This window comes from Periplaneta americana, chromosome 4 (genome assembly GCF_040183065.1).
Source record: "Periplaneta americana isolate PAMFEO1 chromosome 4, P.americana_PAMFEO1_priV1, whole genome shotgun sequence".
Lineage (NCBI taxonomy): Eukaryota > Metazoa > Arthropoda > Insecta > Blattodea > Blattidae > Periplaneta > Periplaneta americana.
In genome coordinates this window covers 75,314,485-75,334,759 of record NC_091120.1, presented here as the reverse complement: position 1 = coordinate 75,334,759, position 20,275 = coordinate 75,314,485, and the positions used below count along the sequence as shown (strand labels likewise).

The 20,275-nt window shown below is 35.0% G+C and overlaps 2 protein-coding genes across 4 annotated transcripts in view; one reads left to right on the top strand and one right to left on the bottom strand.

Moving 5' to 3' along the window:
* Nucleotides 1-4,404, bottom strand: part of Ide (Insulin degrading metalloproteinase) — a 52,316-nt gene extending 47,912 nt beyond the window's left edge. The window contains exons 1-2 of one of the 3 annotated variants that reach the window (XM_069823583.1): nt 4,023-4,346; nt 3,719-3,771 (exon numbers count right to left, since the gene is read on the bottom strand). Coding sequence is in view for 1 of the 3 variants with exons in the window: in XM_069823581.1 (XP_069679682.1) it covers nt 4,023-4,072 (50 nt within the window). In the remaining 2 variants the exon portion in view is untranslated. Of the gene's footprint in view, nt 1-3,718; nt 3,772-4,017 lie in introns of all 3 variants that reach the window. The other 2 variants (XM_069823581.1, XM_069823582.1) reach the window with 2 other exon arrangements.
* LOC138697961 (ADP-ribosylhydrolase ARH3-like) lies at nt 4,389-11,994 on the top strand. The gene is made up of 6 exons (XM_069823585.1): nt 4,389-4,800; nt 4,895-4,994; nt 6,620-6,896; nt 8,666-8,778; nt 10,251-10,440; nt 11,619-11,994. Exons 1-6 carry the CDS (start codon nt 4,638-4,640, stop codon nt 11,817-11,819), a joined length of 1,044 nt encoding a protein of 347 aa, XP_069679686.1. The 5' UTR covers nt 4,389-4,637; the 3' UTR covers nt 11,820-11,994.
* The last annotated feature ends 8,281 nt before the right edge of the window (nt 11,995-20,275 follow it).

Here is a 20,275-nt window from a genome sequence, read left to right as displayed (position 1 = left end):
TGTATTACGTCGCCCAAAGAACACGTGCTTATCTTGCAAGAGTAAAGGCTGGCTCACAATAAACCGGGAATGGAAACGACAACGAGAACAGAAATAATGTTAAAATAAATGCATTTAAATGTGAGCATTCACAATAGTTAATTGTGAATGCTCATATTTAAATATATTTATTTCAACAATATTTCCGTTCTCGCTCTCATTGTCACTTCCGTTCCCAGTTTATTGTGAACCAGCCTTAAAACTTACTCTGACGCAATCTTAAGCACAAGAGAGGCAGAGAATTCACAACCAGCTTAGCAGCTGGTTCTGCTGACTAGCCATAAATAGTGAAAGCATGCATGTGCGAAGAATTGTTCACCCAGTAATACAAAGGACATCGACCATTATGTCGATAATGAAGTCTTTCATACCAGTACATTCTCAAGAAAACCAATATAGGCCTAACAACAATATTAGGGGACCAAAGTATTGCAGCATACTCAAACTTAGGTCTAAAAAACTTGTATATAATCATCTAAATGACTTGCCATTTTCAGAACCTACAGCATTCTCAATAATAAAATCTGAAGCTTGTAAATATACTGAAGGGGTATATTGACATCTCGTCCACAATGTACATAAAATTGGTCCATAGAAAGTACAGTTCCAATTCAAATAAACTCTCCAATTGCAATAATTTTAGAGAGAAGAACTGACACTGTACTGAATCGAACAAGTGTAGTAAGTAGGCCTACTATCTACTGTATACAATCACAAGGGGCGACTGCTGCTTGTCTAGTGTTTACAGCCCTAAGTTCATCTTATTGACAGTTCTAATTTTCACTGTGTTAAAATATGCTTGATACTTTACCTATTTTCTACAAATTGTTACATTTCAAGAATAGCTAATGCTGTAATATAATGTAGAACTTACTTGGCTTGAAAAGTATCTAGTTAATAAAAATGTCTTTGACCGAAGTGAATTGGCAACTATTTGAAATAACTTTGGTAGGCCTACATAGTATTCAAGTCATGTGTCCGTTATGTGTGTTAGAATTTGGTATGCAAGACTTTAGGAATTATGACTTCCAACCCTCAAAGTTCTGAAGTTTGTTTCGATTTAGTGTTGCTGCCAAAGCTGAAGAATTTTCCACATTTTGTTTTCACAAATTAGTAGCATGGATTACATTAACAGTTTTTAATTACAATCACTCTTGCAAAAATGTAAATTATATTTACAACAACCATTAAGCAATCTTAATCTCGCACAAGAACGCAATCTGGAAGAAATGCAGGATAAATTCCAGAACACGGATGAAATGTATATTTTGTTTGCAACCACCTATATGCATGATGTTGTTGTTTTCTAATGTAAGGCATTTGACAATAAAGTCATTTGACCTCTTGCGTTCCAATATTTTTCAAAGATATTATTATGGTCAGCCATTGAAGCAGAGATTTTGAGGTGTTCCGAATCCATTTCTTGGTTTGAGTTGCACAATGGGCAGTTAGGGGACTGATATATTCCAATTCTATGCAGGTGTTTGGCCAAACAGTCATGGTCTGTTGCCAATCTAAATGCAACATGCATGAAGTTGTAGCCTACTAGCCTCAAAGAGGAAACTAGAAAATAAGACGCATTTAACAAATTACATATTAGTGTATAGGCTATACATCTAATACATTTGTAAAATCTGTTTGGTTGTACAACACATTTCGTTCATGTAGCAATTCCCGAGAATTTAGTCAGTCCTAAAGCACGACCATCACTATTTTGAATTCTCTTTCTGGGAAAACAATCCTGACACAACATCCCAATTGAAACAAAAGAAGAAGAGGGGATGCTAAGGTCAAGGAACCCAAAGATGCGTCTACATAGTTCAACTTTTCTTTCAATTTTACGCATTCAAGTAATGCATGCAAGAGTGAACGACACATTCAATTAAGCATGCCTTTTTCCACTAAAAATGCAAGCGCATGCAACAACTGAAAACTATCCATCACCAGTGGGTATCTTCTGCGTTATTTCGTTCAAAAGTAGCATTAGAGTCTCCACCGGTGAAAAATAAAAAGTACGATACTAATTAGGAGAGGAAAAAAGTACTACATCTGAGAAAAAGTACTAAAGGGTGTCCCAACAAGAACGCCGGATTTAATAATGTGAATAAATGCAACAAAACAGATAACAGAGAAGATAACAGTGCCGCAAACCAACAACAAGACAATGGCGCAATGTCCCAACAATGTCTTGTTATTGTTGGGTTGGGGGCACTGCTATGTGATTTTGTTATTTGTTTTTGTTGCATTTATTCACATTATAAAATCCGGCGTCCTTGTTGGGACACTCTTTAGATTCATTTTCTCCCAATTTTACCAAGTTTCTCTTTCCATTTAGCCATAATTTTTTTTATAGATACCGACGTGTTACAAATATAAAACAGTAAAAATCTAGGACCTTTCCATTACCAGTAATCAAAATTTAGACCTTCAATCGATTGTTTAGCCATCTACTCTGTATTATTCAGATTTCGACACTGGTTCACAATTACAAATAAAATAATAATAAAACATGTCAAACACTGAACAGTACCGGTAACTTATTTGTAACTGAATCTTGAATTTATATTTATACCAACATTTTAATAGTTCATTCTTTGTAATTCAATTTACTTTTTTTTTGGTTATTTAACGACGCTGCATCAAAAATATTATTTAGCGTCGATGGGATTGGTGATAGTGAGATGGTATTTGACGAGATGAGGCCGAAAATTCGCCATAGATTACCTGACATTTACCTTACGGTTGAGGAAAACTTCGGAAAAACCCAACCAGGTAATATGCTCAAGTGGGAATCGAACCCGCACCCGAGCGCAACTCCGGATCGGCAGGCAAGCACCTTAGCTGACTGAGCTACGCCGATGGCTAGGCCTACTATTAATGCCAAAAATGCGTTGACAGAATTTTTTTTTATTTTGCAGCCTGGTTGGCAAGTTGGCTCAGATGGTAACATTTGAGACTCACATTGGGAGGTCCCGGGTTCAAATCTCGTGCCGGCCAATCAGACTGGAGTATTTTTATGATTCCCTTCAGTCACAAAGGCAAATGTCGGACTGGAAATTTACATATCATGATTCATCACCGCCTCAGTCACCAATATCATAAACGTTAATCAAAATCTAAAATCAGTTACATGAACACACGACAATACAAACAGGAGCTCAACAATACCCAAAGATCCTACGCAATAAGCAGAACGTAGAAGGAACCACCCCTTCCACTTTTCCCCCCACTAGCTCACCAGACACTCTACGTGATAGGTAAGTGTTGTGTCGAATGCACATTTCATGTGAGTGGGGATAACTTCCCCTACTGGCGTTTTCTTTATTGCGATTTATCCCAGTCGGAAATAGTGATTAGGATGGCTAAGAAACGTGCCTGTAGTTTTAATGATGAGCAACAACACGCATTTAAATGTTTGCGTCCCAATACAAATTCCAAAGACAAATCTCCTGTTGTGTGTAAGACGTGTCGGGTAAGTTTTTCTGTGTCGCATGGCCAAAAAAGTGACTTCAACCAACATACCAATTGTCAAAAACGTAAACATGGATGCATGTAATTGAAGAAAAAAACATATCATAAACTTAATGATGAAGTTCAAATTTAAGCAGACCTACCAATGAAATAGATGCCATTTAAACATTCAAACAATGAAAATGAATCAATCCCATTACAACAATACCTAGCTGTAAATTAATGTACTGTAGATCAACTGCCATCGCTGATAGGCCCTACCTAGGATAGAAAATTGTACAATTGATCTAAAGAAAGCACGAAGAGCATTAAAAGTATCATTTTTAGTAAATCTGATTCGATTCCTTCAATCAGGTAAGTTCAATTCACACATTAATTCAGTTCACATTCTGTAAATGTGGTGATTTAGTCAAACGACCCTAACCTTAACTTACAATTACTAAATGTTGCATCTATATACTTTATACACACACGTAAACTTATTATGAAAGTAAATTACAAACTTACTTTACCTATAAATACCATGCTTTATGATGTGACATATTCTTAAACAAAAAAGCATCTGCTTCCTTATGTTGGTGATCCATCAACAATCACTTGATGTTGACCTGAGCGCTAGTCAAACTGTACCCATATAAACGTACACAATAAAGAATTTGTGTTATACAAACGTTTTATTATACAGGCCCTATTTATTAATGTATGACATTAATGATACCGAACAAATATATTGAAATGATTTGAATGGCGTAAAAATATTAATGACATCAACATTCAAAATACTGCTTCTCATTGTGTCGCAGTGCCACTTGAGTTGGCATTTTGCACACAAGACACAACGCGCGCCATCTATCGTTCACAAGACGAATCAACAGCTGTAATGTACAGTGCTAACCAAAAATGTAAACTCTAACACAATCAGCTGTTTTTTCCTTTTACTAATTGGATGAATGCGTCGTGAAAGTGTTGAGTCTGGAGGGCGCGAATTTGTGTGACGTTTGTTTAGGAGTGCTAGTACTGTATTAGCTTGAAGTTTGTGTTTTTCTGCAATTGTAGTTTTCATTCAGTAGACATACCTGAAGTAAATGTGAAGTTACAATAAGAAACCAAAACCCATTATTGTAGCTATGGCTTTAATAGACAGTATCTCACTTGCAAGTAAATTCAGGGGATGTTTGCTTGGTTCTCTATTAGGCGATTGTCTTGGTGCCCCTTTCGAAGGGGACGTAGAGATTTCGAAAAGCGTATTACAGAACTATTTTGATAAGCTGGAAGGGCCTTATTTTAAATGTACGTCACTCCTATATCATGCATTGAATGAAATATAATACGTTAATGATTAAAATTATTTTGTGCATTAATTTGCAACCTTTTACATTTGCAGCACCTGTGAAGCAGTATACAGATGATGCAGCTATGACAAAATGTCTTGCAGAATCATTAATTACTCGAGGAAAATTTGATGCCCTTGATGTTGCTAAACGGTGAGAAATAAAAATATGGTATTTAGGAATGACTGTTTTAACTGTTTAAAATTAAAGTATTTAGTGCAGGTTATTCTTTAGTATAATTGAGGACCTGAATTCTAAAACATGCTAACTCCAAGAGCTTTCTAAACTCCATATGTAGCGGTACTAATTACATGGACATAAAATGGTTTAGAATTCAGGTGATTTCTTATGAGGCCAATAAACTTTACAGAGAACAAGTATTAATTAGACTGTTTTTAACATACGATATCATAACCCGAGACATAACACTATTACACATGTGCTTAACTCAATTTTCCATTTTTTGGAGTTAGCATATTTTAGCATTCAGGTTCTCAATTGAACTACCGAAAGGAGGTATAATTTTTCTATCTGCATACGTACTCAAAACAAAGAAGAAATTGAGAGATGACGCCAATTTGAGGTCGAAATAAGGGTCGAAAGCTGCTCTCAAAGGAGATGGAAGGGGTGGCCAGCAGACAGGTGGGATTTCTCGGGTGAGGTGGAAAGAGTGGTCAGCAGGGAAACGGATATTGGTGCAGGTTCAAATCTCCACAAGGTAAGAAATTTATTATGCATGAAATTGTGTGCAGTAATACATAATGAATACTGAGAGAAGAATATTAGAGAAAGGAGAAAAGGAAATAGAAGATAGCTGTAGAGAGGAACGAGGAGAGACAGTAATGTCATCTGTGAATTTTTTCTAATTGTTTCAATCACCTCCATTAGATGTCACTTCCCTTTTAAGTATCGCCCAGCATTGGTTCACGTACCACTAGTGGTACACATACTATAGGTTGAGAACCACTGCTATAGCCTATGCGTAAAGTAAAATATAAAACTACATGATAATCCCTAATGTCAGATATCCATTGTAAGAACAGTCATGATTCTTCACGATTTGCTTTTTATATGAAGTTATTATAACAGCCTGGCATTATTATCTTCAGCTGAAGTAATTTTCATTCAGTTGGTGTCAAAATTGAAACTTTTCTTTTGTTCATTCATTATATCTTATAAGTGTTGTGTGCTATAATACAAATAAGTTTTTTTAACCAATGCCACCAGGTTGTCATTTGACATTTCTGGTCTCTCCTGGCAATGGCTTATTTGTAACTCACTTCCGAGGTTGGAGAGATTACCTGGGGTTGTCTTGAGAGAGATTCTTCCTGTAGGAAGGTGTGTGACTCACCTGCCCACCTTAAATCCGCAGTTTCTTCAGTTTCTTTTATAGAATAATTATAAGTAAACTCGACGACCATCCATTAAAAGTGAAATGAATGATGATAAAAGCTGTTTTCTGTGTATTTTATGGAACACTCCATTAAATAAATTCAAATAGTAACTGTTTTTAATTAAAACACCTAAATAACGCAATCAATTATTGGTAATGGACCATAGAAAACGTTTATTATGACCCTGGGAGCGACATTTGACTATTTGCCATTATACATTTGGTTAGTGGTACAGCGAATGTCCTAGATTAAAAATAATGGTGGGCCTACATCATTGAAAAAGGTTGAGAACCTCTGGCATATAGGATTAATGGTTTCGTTGTCAAACGTCTAGACATTTGAACAATAAAAACCTTTTGCTCACTATTCTCACTTTCGTTTCAGATTCGTAAAGGAGTATTTCAATGAGCCAAGACGTGGATATGGGCAAAATGTTATAGATGTTTTTCACAAATTACGAGGACGGAAGTTTGATGATCCCTTTGGTCCGGCAAGAGAGCAGTTTGATGGAACTGGATCATTTGGGAATGGTGGTGCAATGAGGGTGGCTCCTCTTGCCCTTTTCAGCCATGCCAATTATGACGAACTTGTGAATGTAGTTCGTCGGTCAGCTGAGTTAACTCATACACATAAATTAGGATATGATGGCACAATCCTTCAGGTAAATAGAAACTGTTTGAATTATTTTATTTTAATAGTATACTTAAAAAAAGTTATGTTAGGTATACCAGAGATAGTCAAATTAATAAATAAAAAGCATAATTTATAAATAATTCACTAAATTTAAGGCCTGCCTAATTAATTTATTGCCATTTGTTAGTGTGATATCATGTGTTGTCTCAAGTTGAGATATGATATAATGACACTCATATGGTATGGAGAGAAATTATTTTAGAATTTTTATTTGAATAAGATTACACATTTACGTAATTAATTATCTAGTTTACGTACACCACTAATAATTCAAGTTTTCTTTCGTACTAGGTAATTACTAAAATCCTAAACTAATCTAACCTAACCTAACCTGTCACAGATTTGCCTATACAAGGCATAACAAAACCCTAAACTTCCGTGACCTAACCTGTCACAGGTAAGTACGTAAGACATAATAAAAGTCTAAACTAACCTAACCTGTCATAACACTCCATTTTCTTACCCCTACACACTTCCCAGAGATATGAAAATGGCCGAATTTCTACCCCACTGGAACATTGCAAACTAGCCTGAAATGATCGTAATGTCTTGTAAGCTATGTTAGTACGACATGTAAGACGGCTGAAGATTCATATTATATCCGCAATAGGAAAAGAAGTCACTCAATGCTCGTTTAACAGAGTCTTTTTCCATTTGTTGTGTGCGGAAATCTGTAGTTTCCTGTGTGCGGACATTTTAAGTTTCCTATTCGTTTCTCATGGCTCATAATGGTTGCCATTCAGGTGTCTCTAACCATATAGGGTTGCCAGATGTCCCGATATGGCGGAATATTCCCGATTTTCAGGACATCCTGTGTCCTGCTTTTAAGGTATTACCCATTCCTAAGCGGAATTGAAATTTGCGCATGACATGAAACAAATGCACCATGCACCATGTTCAGACTTGAGGGATATGCAAATTTAAGAGACTACTCTCCTACTATTCTAATTTTGTATTTTAATATTTATATGTTACTCTAACAAAAAATGTATTTTTTTTTTCGTTTTATATAATTGTCACATGTAAGTGACAGAATATTATAAATTATAACAAATGTAATGATAAATACTCATTAAAATGTTGGAAAAGTAGCCTAATTTTTTAAAATTATCCTATACGTACATACGCTACACTGTATTAATACATTGTTAAGGTGCTTGTATAATTACTGCAGTAAAAGTCCCTCTTTGATATTTTTAAAATTTGGTAACCCTATAACCATACCACAAGCAATGTCATAATACAGTCTCCGAGTACAATGTTCTTTATCATGAATATCTACCTTCTTTTGGATGTAGTCCCAAAGATAGCTTAATTGAGAGCCAATATGTTGGGAAGCCTTCAGTCACATTGTTCACACACCATTTCCTGTAACTATAATTTAACTGATGTTATCAGATTAACTGATATTCAACAAATTTTTCCAAACGTATATTCATTATTACGTCACTTTCTGGTTCCTGCATTTTTGTGAAATGTTCCCTGGACCTTCATGCATCTGAAACTGGTGTACGTTATCTAGACATTTACCCATATTTGGACAAAAGACAGCAATATGAAGAAACATTGTAGTGAGGCAGTATCTTTTAAAACATAAGGTTAAAATGTAATAACCATTTCACATAGTTTTGTAAATATGGATGCTACTTTGGGGCACATATATGTGTATAATGTTCTTTAATTTTAATTTAGTGGGTAGTGCTTTACTGAATAAAAATTGCATTTTTCTGCCAACAGGCTATTGCTATACAACAAAGTCTACATTTGAATCCAAAAGAAAATTTGGATGTACAAGATTTTGCATCCAAGCTGATGCAAAAGATGGCACAAATTGAGAAGGATACGGAAGGGTAACAATATTTGTGTACCTTAAATATTGATGCCGTGAACAAAAATCACTTTTATGTACATATCTCCATGAGCAACTATCATATGAGATCAGTTAGGCGTATTTTAAGTGGCTTTTCCTGAAAGTACCACATTAAGGTTATTTAAAGTGCCAGCAATGGATCATTTGCTCTAGCATTTGCCTTCATTTTCTCTAATTGGCATATGAACACCACATCTTGCAGAACAAAAAGATGTTGCTGTTTACATTCAAATTTACTACCTCATGAGTTCGTATATTTTGCTAATTAGTATAGTGCTTCATAGTAGAAAATTTAAATCACAATATACCAACTACAGTATATACTTACATAACATTGGTAATGAATAGAAACGACAGAATTTCGCATTAATTTCCAAAAAAAAAAAAAAAAAAAAAAAAAAAAGTGATATTATTTTATTTCGAGTTTTATCGCTAATTAATTGTAAGACTATTGCAATAATTTAGTATAAATTGAAAAAAGATTTTTACGTAAAAAAATAACGCTATAATTAGGCGTCAAAAAAATTAAAAAAAAAAGTTTCATTAATGCTTGTCTTTTAGGAGCTACACTTTTTTCTTTAAGTTGCACATGCTATTTATCTTTTAAACTATGTTTAGACAACCCTTGGCCTTACTATAACATCATAACACCAGCAAACAAAAGCAACCTTTCAGATGGACAGACCTTTCTCCCCTCCACCAAGTGTCAATGATCGGATTTCGAAGTAGGGATGATCTTTTAATCTCCTTTGTAATGTGTTTTTTTTCCAATTTTAGCTTTCAGCTTGTAAGAAGTCTGGATGTTATGTTCACAACTTAAAGTTGTTTAAACATGCATCAAATGTTTAAAAAAGTAATGAAATGCAAATTTTTAATAAATTTCCCGTTTTTTCGCCAAAATAATTTATTTTGCTGTAAAACATATCTATCGCGAAAATTCGTGATAAAAATATCGCTATTGTTACAGACGTATTCACAAAGAAAAACAACTTTCTTTATCATCAACTATTTGTCGCCTTTATTGCTAATGCGAAAATCTATGGTCTCCAGTAATGAGTTGTAAAGAGTAAAAAGTTGAGAGGATATGTACCTAAAATAATCAGATGAAAACATATAATTATATTGATACTAAAATTCAAAAGAGCTCCCATTAACTCTATGGTAAAGCAACAGATTATTACCTGGAAGATTCCAGGTTCAAACCCCATTGAAGATATGATTTGTCATCTCGTCATAACTTTCATTGGCTTTGGAATATATTCAGCTTCTCTAAAACTGAAGAGTCCCTTTTTTGTAGAGGTAAAAAGCAATCAAAATATGGGAACTTTTCCTGCTTGCTTGCCATATACTTCAATACAATGTAGGTGGACACTTTTCTTCTTACTGAAATCCAAACCAAAATACTAACAACATATGGTATTGTTACGTAATGAATAATTAAATACATTACAGCTTAGGATTGGATGATCCTTGTCCTTATCAGACTCAGCTGAAGAGTATGCAGATCCTATTAGACAAAAAGGATGAAGCACATGATGAAGAGGTTGAAAGGACATTGGGAAACAGCGTAGCTGCACTTTATTCTGTTCCCACAGCCATCTTTTGTTTTCTCAGAGCTTGTAGTCCAATACCAGAAATAAAGGTAGGTAAATGAAAAGAAGACTCCTTCATGCATTCTTCCACACACCCGTAAAAATAACATAACTCATAATGAGAATGTAATTACATAAAAGAAATACAGAGCGTTCCAGCGATAAGTACCGGTTTGTTCTTCAGTTGCTGGACAGCACTGTGCTTCAGTGACCTCCAGCAACCGGCCCTTAAACTCATAGCGCTTCACCGAATTAAAACTTAAATGCATATTTACTAACCATTAATTATTATAATAATGTTATATTAATTACAGAATTTTGTACTCACCCTCATGACAATAGCTGCTGGAAGTGTTGACCATTTTGTGCATATAGATTTCACATTGCTGTAAAAGACTATCATTCACATTCATGAGCTCCGAATATAGGTTTTCCATTCATTTCAGTGTACTCTATAGTCCCTTTCAATCTGCAAGGTTATTTCACTTACAATCTGTATATAATACTCAGTTTTTAATACCAATAAGTGAGAATTTTTCATGTACATTTGCTATACATTTGGCCAGAACTTATTTTTCCATTCTGCTATTACGTACTGTCAAAAACTTCACCTTTTTTTTTTACTGTGATTAATTGACCCTGTCTTTCATCACAGCTACGTTTAGGGAATGTCCTCTGTATATATCCATGAGACAGAACCAAATCTTAATTCTTTAGTCTGATATTTTCAATACTTTCTAGCAACTGATATTGAATGAGTTCTTACAAGTTTTAATAATATTTAAGAAAATTTCAGCTTCTTTCCCTTTCTTAATGCCCATGATGTGGATGAATAAAAGAATACTACTGTCTTATTCTTTTATAAAAATAAATATTGAGGATAGTTATTTTTGAATGAGAAATACTCTATATTTCTTTTTTATTGTATTATGAAGCAAAGATTATGCACATTGCATTATGGAGTTCACCAACAGTTACTACAAATAAAGTTAATTGTTGGGCACTGTAGTATCCATTAGAAATTCCGAACGAAATATTCAGTTAATTATGTATTTTATTCGTAATTTGTAATTCAGATTCATGTGTTCTTGAGGATAATGAAATTGCATTATTTCGTCATAAGTATAATTCATTCCATTTTATCAGCATTACATTTTAATGCATGTTACTACTTTTATTTTTTATATTGTGTACACATCATTGAATAATGCATATATTGTATTTTCAGACAAATAACCCATTTAGACGTACCATTCAATATGCCATTTCATTGGGTGGAGATACTGATACAATAGCTAACATGGCAGGAGCTATTGCTGGTGCTTACTACGGTGAATGCATGATCAGTGAGAATGTGCGGAAGCACTGCGAAGCTGCTGATCAGTTCGTCGAATATGCAGACAAACTGCACAAAATTGCGTGCAAATAGTACTTAAAACTCTATCAAGTCATCCCGTACATTAAACAAATCAATAATGCTGACATGAAAATTTATATTTTCAAATTTGTTTTTTAGGACTGTTCTTGATACATCTGTAAATGCTTTTAGTTACTTTAGACATGTAGATATGTAAGAAATAAAGTTCGGAAATATGATTTCCATATTTGAATTTATTAATCTTTTAAGTACAGAGCGATCCAAAAGTCGCGCACATCTTAATAATATGCTCACATATATTTATAAAAATGATTTATTACGTTTACTTACATGAGTTACATCATTTTTGACAATATATGCTGAAAATGGCAGCCCCGTTCAGTAATGCATGTACGAACTCTTTTTACCATGTTTGCGGCTACTTCGGCTACATTGATGTTGATAATCTCCGTTATGTTCCTCTTTAATTCCTCTAGAGTGTGCAGCCTGTTTTATATACCCTTCCTTTAACCCTTTGCAGCATAGTGGTTGTTCAGAAGAACCACAGTTTTCTTTCTTTCTAAATTTTATGACACAATATACCACCAAGGAACCACCTCTTGAGTATACATAGAGGTGCTATTTATGTTTTGAAATTGTGTGCAGAGTTAAAATGTTGAAAAAAATTTATCGAAGCTTTGTTATGATACATGAAGAGAAAAACATAAAAAATTAATTTGTGCTGCAAAGGATTAAGATAATCCACAGGAAGAAATCTGGGGATGTCAAATCGGGGGAACGTGGAGGCCATAATACTTGAGAAATGATACGCTCACCAAAAAACTCGCGCAAAAACTGCATAGTTTCATTAGATGTGTGACATGTGTCACGTCCTGCTGGAACCAACAATCATGTTCATCATTTTGAAGAAGCACTGATCCACATTTCCTAAAACGGGCGATTAATCTCGTTATGGTCGAATTGTTAGGCACTGTCACATCTGGATAATTACTATGAAATTCGTCTACAACACATGCACAAGAATGACTGGAAAAATAATGTTCAACAATGAAAACTTGTTGCTCTTGGGAAAACGACATGTTTGCTGAGGAGTAAACAAAGGACTACTGCAAGCTTCAGTGTATATATACACATCACAATTACGTCTAGGTTTATTGCTGTTAATACCCATGATGCTATCTAGTGGTAGCCGATAGCACTTTCCAACTGCACTATTCAATATAGACACTATAATTTTAATGTGCGTGACTTATGGATCGCTCTGTATTTAGCCTGATCCCAGTCCCATCTGCCTTAATTAGTTCATAGGTCGTTCATTAATTTTTGATGGAAAGTATAAAAAAAAATAAATAATTTCATTTGAATTTGTATGTAAGTATAGGGTCTCAAGTGGGGTCTGTCTAGACTCGTGATCACAAAAATGAGAGAACCACAATAATTGGACTCCAGCTACAAAAAAATCGACTAATACTGGATGTTCATTTCAAAGTGTGTCATGACGTCACTGTTGTGAGTAAGCGAGTTTCAGCTTTTATGTCAGAGAAGTTGCCTATTATTCAAGGCGTTCAATCTGAACTTGAGAACATGTACGGTATAACTTGAACGTCGTAGCAACAGATGGCGGTCTGTATGGTCTGTCTACTACCATAACCTCTTTGGAACTGTATTTTGCGCAGGCAAGTCGTACGCAGGGTATTTGTTATTATCGGTAACGGCAACATTCCACAACACAAATCAAATGCTCTGTGTACATGTTGACTGTCGAAGTTAATGTCAACAAATACGTAAGTAATCGTCTTAACCCTCTCACCATATCCCTACTGTAAGAAAAAAACTCACCTCAATACGTGTTTTTAAACAGTTCACATTCCTGCCACTACCGGAGTTACCGTACGTGTCGGTAAGTACTCTTCAGAATTAACACCGTACTTGCTAGGCAACTTCTCTAGCACATAGGTAATACGCCTCTGTGGAAGTGTAGGAAGATTGAATTCTCTAGGCTCACCGGCTAGCCACATGACGACATACAGCGAGCCATGACACACTTCGAACTGAACACGCAGTATAACACCTGTGAGGGCTTGCAGCAGCCCTAACCCTTCTGGTAATTACACAATTGACTACTAGATGGCAGGTACTCAGGTTGACCCTGATTCATTGTGTTACTAGTTATTAGCACTATGGAGATTTTAAAATTATACCTTATAATTATTAAAAACACCTTCAAGATCTAAATATTAATATAGAATAATTAGAAAAAACAAAAACCAATAAATCCCTTAGATTACACTCAATATAACATTGAACTCAACTTGTGTGAAACTGTTAAGAAGAAAGAAGATTCCCCAGAAAAGTTAAAAGAACTTGTCTTGGAAACTATTGGAGATAGCTATCCCTCAAAAGAATGTCTCCATAATATACAGATGGGTCTCTAATGGATGAAAATGAGGGAGCTGGAGTTTACAGTGGACTGTTCAACCATTACACACCAGTTGAAAGAAATAAGACTGCCTTTGAAGGATAACTACTTGCAATTCTAACTGCTGTTACACAATTGATTGCCAGATCCAAGAAATTTAGAAAAGCTGTTGTACTTATCGATTCCAAAGCTGCAATAGAAGCCATCATATCTAATGTTGTTTTCTAATGCCAGGCGTTTGACAATAAAGTCATTTGACCTCTTGCACTCCAATATTTTTCAAAGATATTATCATGGCCAGCCACTTAAACACAGATTTTGAGGTGTTCCGAGTCCATTTCTTGGTTTGAGTTGCACAATGGGCAGTTAGGGGACTGATATATTCCAATTCTATCCAGGTGTTTGGCCAAACAATCATGGCCTGTTGCCAATCTAAATGCAGCTACAGACGATTTTCGTGGTAAATCGGGAATTAACTGTAGATTTTGATGCAGAGAGTTTTTCCCTTGCGATTATGTTATCAAATTTTATTTGTTGAAGTCTAAGTATGTAGAGTTAATAAATCTTTTCACAGAGTAATACCTAGATTTAGTAACAGGTCTGTAAGTAGCAGTGCTGCCCTTCTTTGCTAAAGCATCCACATTCTCGTTTCCCTGGATTCCACAATGGGATGGTATCCATTGGAATACAATTCTTTTATTGAGTGATATTAATTGAGAGAGCATTTTAGTTATTTCTGCTGTTTGAGATGAAGGTGTGTGTTTAGAGACGATTGATAGAATAGCTGCTTTGGAGTCTGACAATATAACTGCATTATCATATCTAATAGAACACCCCATTCAATAACAGTCAAAGAAATAAGAACAGTAGTGCATCAGTTTTCAAAATTGGGTAAAATATTAACTTTTCAATGGTACCTTTTCAAGGCTTCATATCAATGATCAAGCAGATTTTTTGGCAAAAAGATGGACTAAATCAATTACAAAACTACAAAATTCAGTAAATTTGAGCAAAAAAAAAAATCATGAAAAAGAGAGAGATACAAAAGTATGGGAAAATCACAAAGGAAAACATCTGTGAAAATCCATGTTGAATCTTTCGTACACTACTTTTAACACTTGAATATAAATAATTGATTAAATGGCGATCTTACTCGTGTTAATTATGTAAGCATGTGCGGTTACAGCTGTTTTGGTGCTACTTCACACCATCCTCAGAGCCTTCGCAGAAGGCTATTTAATCAATTATTTGTGAAAAATTCGACCTAAATAGAAACAAACCACGAAAAGAAGCAGTTGCATTATTCAATTTGCCAATAGGTCACGATTGCTTACCAGAACATCTGCACCAAATAAATATCAACTCACCAGGATGCATATTCTGAAATAGTCAGGAACAAATAACATCCCTTAACATGCAGAAAGCTTGATCCAAAAAAGCAGAAGAAAACAAGATCTCACACCTCCACTGGGATGTCTGATTCCTGATGAGCTAGATGACCCCAATAGTAGGATCACTGGAAGAAGAAGATATTTACCAGGGCATTCGAAAGGTAATGGCAACAATAGTTACTGTTTCATACTGAATTTGTTTAGATTACTTTTGGCACTACATACTGCTAATATGATATGATTACTTAAAGACTTTTAATATTCCACATTTATGCAACAATCACTCCTCTATTACGTACTAAAAGATTCTGATGCTAAGAGTGCTGATTTACAGTACTGTTGCCATAACTTATTGAATGACCTAGTATTATATATATATATATATATATATATATATATATATATATATATATATATATATATATATATATATATATATAATATTATGTATATAAAATAACATTATGTGCTTGTTCACTATTTAATTCATATTGCACTTCACAGTGTTTCGAATATGCAGGATTTTTTTTCAAGAACACACTTCAGTTTTAGTTGAACCCTTTTATTGTTAGTCATACAGAATTTAAAATTCTTTCATAACACGAGGGTAAGTATTAAGTACGCATAGTTGTTGGAGTCGGCAATTTTCTAGACATATACTTTTCAATCAAGTGTTTACAATGTGAATTCTCAAGTTTATGGAGAGTAATACACACACATATAAACATCAGATACAAGTAATAATAAAAAGTGAACTCATCCGAAATTGAATCGCTAAATAATTTCAGATGTTCGATGACTCTCTTAAGGCGCGTCTCCACTATTAAACATTTAACAACGACATGTTAAATATAACATGTTGAATTTAACATGTATATGGACATTTCAAGTCTCAATTGACTTAATAATGTTAACCAAGTGTGTTGAATTTAACACTTTTAACATGTTGGCGTGTTTTCCAGCAAAAATGGAAAACACGTCAAGTCAATTCACTTGCTCGTGCTGCGTTGGTACAGTTCGGCAAAGTTTATACAGTTTCCATGGCAACAACAATAATTTCCGATTTTGTGGCGCGTATCTTGATCATTTTTATAATATCATTGGTTCTTGGTGTTGGCTGTAAGTTGTTCGAAATAATGGAGTGGACGAAAGAAAATACATTACAATAAAATTAATGCACTAACGGAAAGGCCATGTCTGCAAAAGAATACACGGGCAAAACTAAGAAGACCGAGTGTTTTAGAGAACTGGAATTATGATTTAACTGTTCTCGAGAATACAATAGTTTTCGCACTCTCATCATACACTAAACGTTAATGCTATGTTGACGTCAGTAATAGTCGTATTTGGTGATGTACGTTCACGTTCGTAAAATTTCGGAAAGAATAATTATACGATATTATCCACCCCTTTAGCATCTATCATGTCCTAGGTCCTATGATAATCAATCGCGCTATAATTTTTTTAATTGGGATGAAATGGCTGCTCTTAAATTATGTATTTCTTTGATGTAACAGGAAGTATTTTTGCAGCACTATATTAAAATCGTGTTTCGACATTCTCAGCAAGTTTTTTAATCCAGATCGATACCGGTACTGTATTCAACTTTAAGCTCGTTTAGAATGTATCCCGCATAGTGTCTTTTACTAAGATTTTGCCACATTCTCATTTTCTTTCTTTTCAAAGCCTTGTAACAAGCAAAGAGGCAATTACAGAAGTCATATCATCATCTGAGTCCATTCTCCAAGGTTTGAAAATAAACACTATCTATATTAAAATCTCATAGACTGTTTATGGTGGACTACGCAAAGAAAATCAGTTTAACATGTTTAACAGTGTGAACAAAGTGTTAAATGAAATTAGCATTAACATGTTCAATCAACATGTTGGGATGTTAACGGTAAACAATTTAACATTTAACATGTTGTTAAATGTTTAATAGTGGATGTTAATGTTATGTTTTATTTAACAGCGCTCGCAACTGCAGAGGTTATATCAGCATCGCCGGATGTGCCAGAATTTTGTCCCGCAGGAGTTCTTTTACATGCCAGTAAATTTACTGACATGAGCCTGTCGCATTTAAGCACACTTAAATGCCATCGACCTGGCCCGGGATCGAACCCACAACCTTGGGCATAGAAGGCCAGCGCTATACCAACTCGCCAACCAGGTCGACTTAATAGTGGAGACGAGCCTTTAGAGTCACAATGTTTTTGTAAATCAAGATTCTTTTTAACTTTTATGTCCAACTTACACACTTTATACCATATTATATTTTCGTTCTTGGCTGAAAAATAATCATATCCAGACTCTCTTAGAAGCACAGGCAAAGTTACAGATTTTATTGGTGGTATTTTAATATATCTTCATAGTACCTTCATTCGCTAGATCACAACTGAACTTCTGACGAAAGGTTTACTTTTTAAATAGAAAATAGGCATGCATTTCTTTCTGTATAGATCAGGCTGTAATATGACATTATTTTTCCAGACTTCATCAGTAATTAAAAGGAAATTTCATAACCTAGCAAAAATATAACAAAGTTAAAAGTTTAGGTCCTATTACCACCAAAACTACCAGCTAAAAGAGCTTGAAGTAATCGAACTTCTGGTTGGACCAAGAGGTACTGCTACTCTCTTCATGAAAGATGTGTTTAAGAGGCTTGGAATACCTACAGCTCGACCAAGTTAAATATGCGAGCCGAGAGGTGAAGTTGGAGACAGTTCTGTAGGGAAAGGAGGTGGTAACGAGAGGAGACCAGTACAGTAAGTTTTCCTACTGCGCTTCAGTTCATAGAACGGTAACAATTTAAGATGCTTTGAAATAGACTGTACTTCTGCTTGACAGTGAGGTTTGGCGTTCTGATTGGCAAGCGTGGGCTTAGGAGAGAAAGTTGCATGAGGGGGGAGGCAGCGTAACTGTTGCCTTTATCTGAAGACAAGGACAACAAATGCGTGCGCTCCATAGTGTATTTTAAACGATGTGCACACGTTGAAATCTGAGCATCAAGTGACGTATGTGGCAACTGTGTTTTGCCTCTACATTCCATCCCGATATCCCCACTCGCAGACTTGACTTGGACGAGCTGTATATTTATTATTCCGATTGTAACCTTAGCTGTACTGAAAGGATAAATTGCTCTACCTATATTCAAAATGAAATTAAGTTCATTAGCATTCTTTACTTGTTCGTAATACTTAACTTTCTCTAAAACTAGGTATATTTCCATTAATCTAAAATATATATTTGCAGCTCTGTACTTGTAGGAGTTTCATTTGTCTAAACAAAAGCAATGGTTCAATGAACTTTTAAATATTTATATGCTTAAGTACTCTTTGTCCCTTGTGGCAACTCACGAAGTGAGAAGATTTCTAAATTTATAATAGTTGAAACACATAAAATGAATAAAATAAGTTGTAATGCAAACTGAATTAAATAAAATGTATTAAGGTATGCAGTATCACCACCTGTCCTAGGTTCCTAGTGAGAGAATCTGGCAACCTGGCGTCAAATGCAACCAATAAATAAATGGACACTGAAGCATTGATAGCAATAGAACAGCCACATAGACAGAATGTGCAAAGCAGAATAGTGCACATGTCCTAGGATAAATCACGTCGGGGGAAAAGAGATATAAGAAAAGGAATATTCTATAATTGGAAAGGAAAAGCCATTAGTCTAACGAAATGAATAAGACATCAGGCCAGACTTATGTTTGTCTTATGTTAGTCCTGTATTGTCTTAAGTGATGTTCTTGCACCATCTGAGCACATGGTTGCTAATTGATAGGGTTACCAGACGTCCATATTTTGAAGGTTTGTCCTGCCATCCTTATTTATTTTTGAAGATTTGTTAAATGTCCGTATTTTTATGGGAAGTCCCAATCATCTCATTTTTTATAATTCCATTTCAAAACATAATTCTGAACTGCGAATAAAACCACAGTTTTTCGTCCATATATTTCATGCAGAGACTGAACTCATTTCAATGGTAGAATAATATTCCAAATATTAGCATCACTGGTCAATAAACTTTCGTTTTTCGTCCATATATGTTATTCAGAGACTGAACTCACTTCAGCATTACAGTACTGTCCGAATTTCACGAGAAGATCCGAGCAAGGAATGTGAGTTTCTCCCCCACTCTTATAACCTACCCCCGTCATAGAACTGGCCGGCCATTGACTGAGCCTGGTTTGTACCAGCCGGTCAATGACACCACTGCCCTTCACCTGCTCCTTCAAGAATGCTGAGTTACTGGCTTACTCTCTCCTCTTACCCCACAAGGACCGTACTCCCCTTGCAGGGATTCTCTCGTGAAATTTGCGTCAGTGGTCAGTATTCTCTTTCAAAAACAAAGCTATGAATAAAACCATGACATGTCTGTAAAATCAGTCGATCAGTGTGCATAAACAGTAGCATGATCTGCGATACCTCAGTAACACGAGGTTGAAACAATTTAATATTTTTTTACCTGAAAATCAGCATCAGTAAAACTGCAAACATACGAAATTATTATTCCGACCGTAGTGAAGGCCATTGTTCAGTGATGTCAGCAAATATATGGTGAGTGAAGTAATTTTTTTAAATTATGACTACATGTAAAATTTGGTAAAATAAGAAATAGGTTGGTGTTTTTCATGTAGGCCTATGTTTCTGTATACAGTGCTGGAATTAAAATATACTGTACTGTGATTG

Excerpts from the sequence above, each read along its gene's own strand:
- LOC138697961 (XM_069823585.1), top strand. The coding sequence starts at position 4,638 with ATGGCTTTAATAGACAGTATCTCACTTGCAAGTAAATTCAGGGGATGT. Across the intron at positions 4,995-6,619 it reads GCCCTTGATGTTGCTAAACG|ATTCGTAAAGGAGTATTTCA; the intron begins GTGAGAAATAAA and ends CTTTCGTTTCAG. Across the intron at positions 8,779-10,250 it reads ATTGAGAAGGATACGGAAGG|CTTAGGATTGGATGATCCTT; the intron begins GTAACAATATTT and ends AATACATTACAG.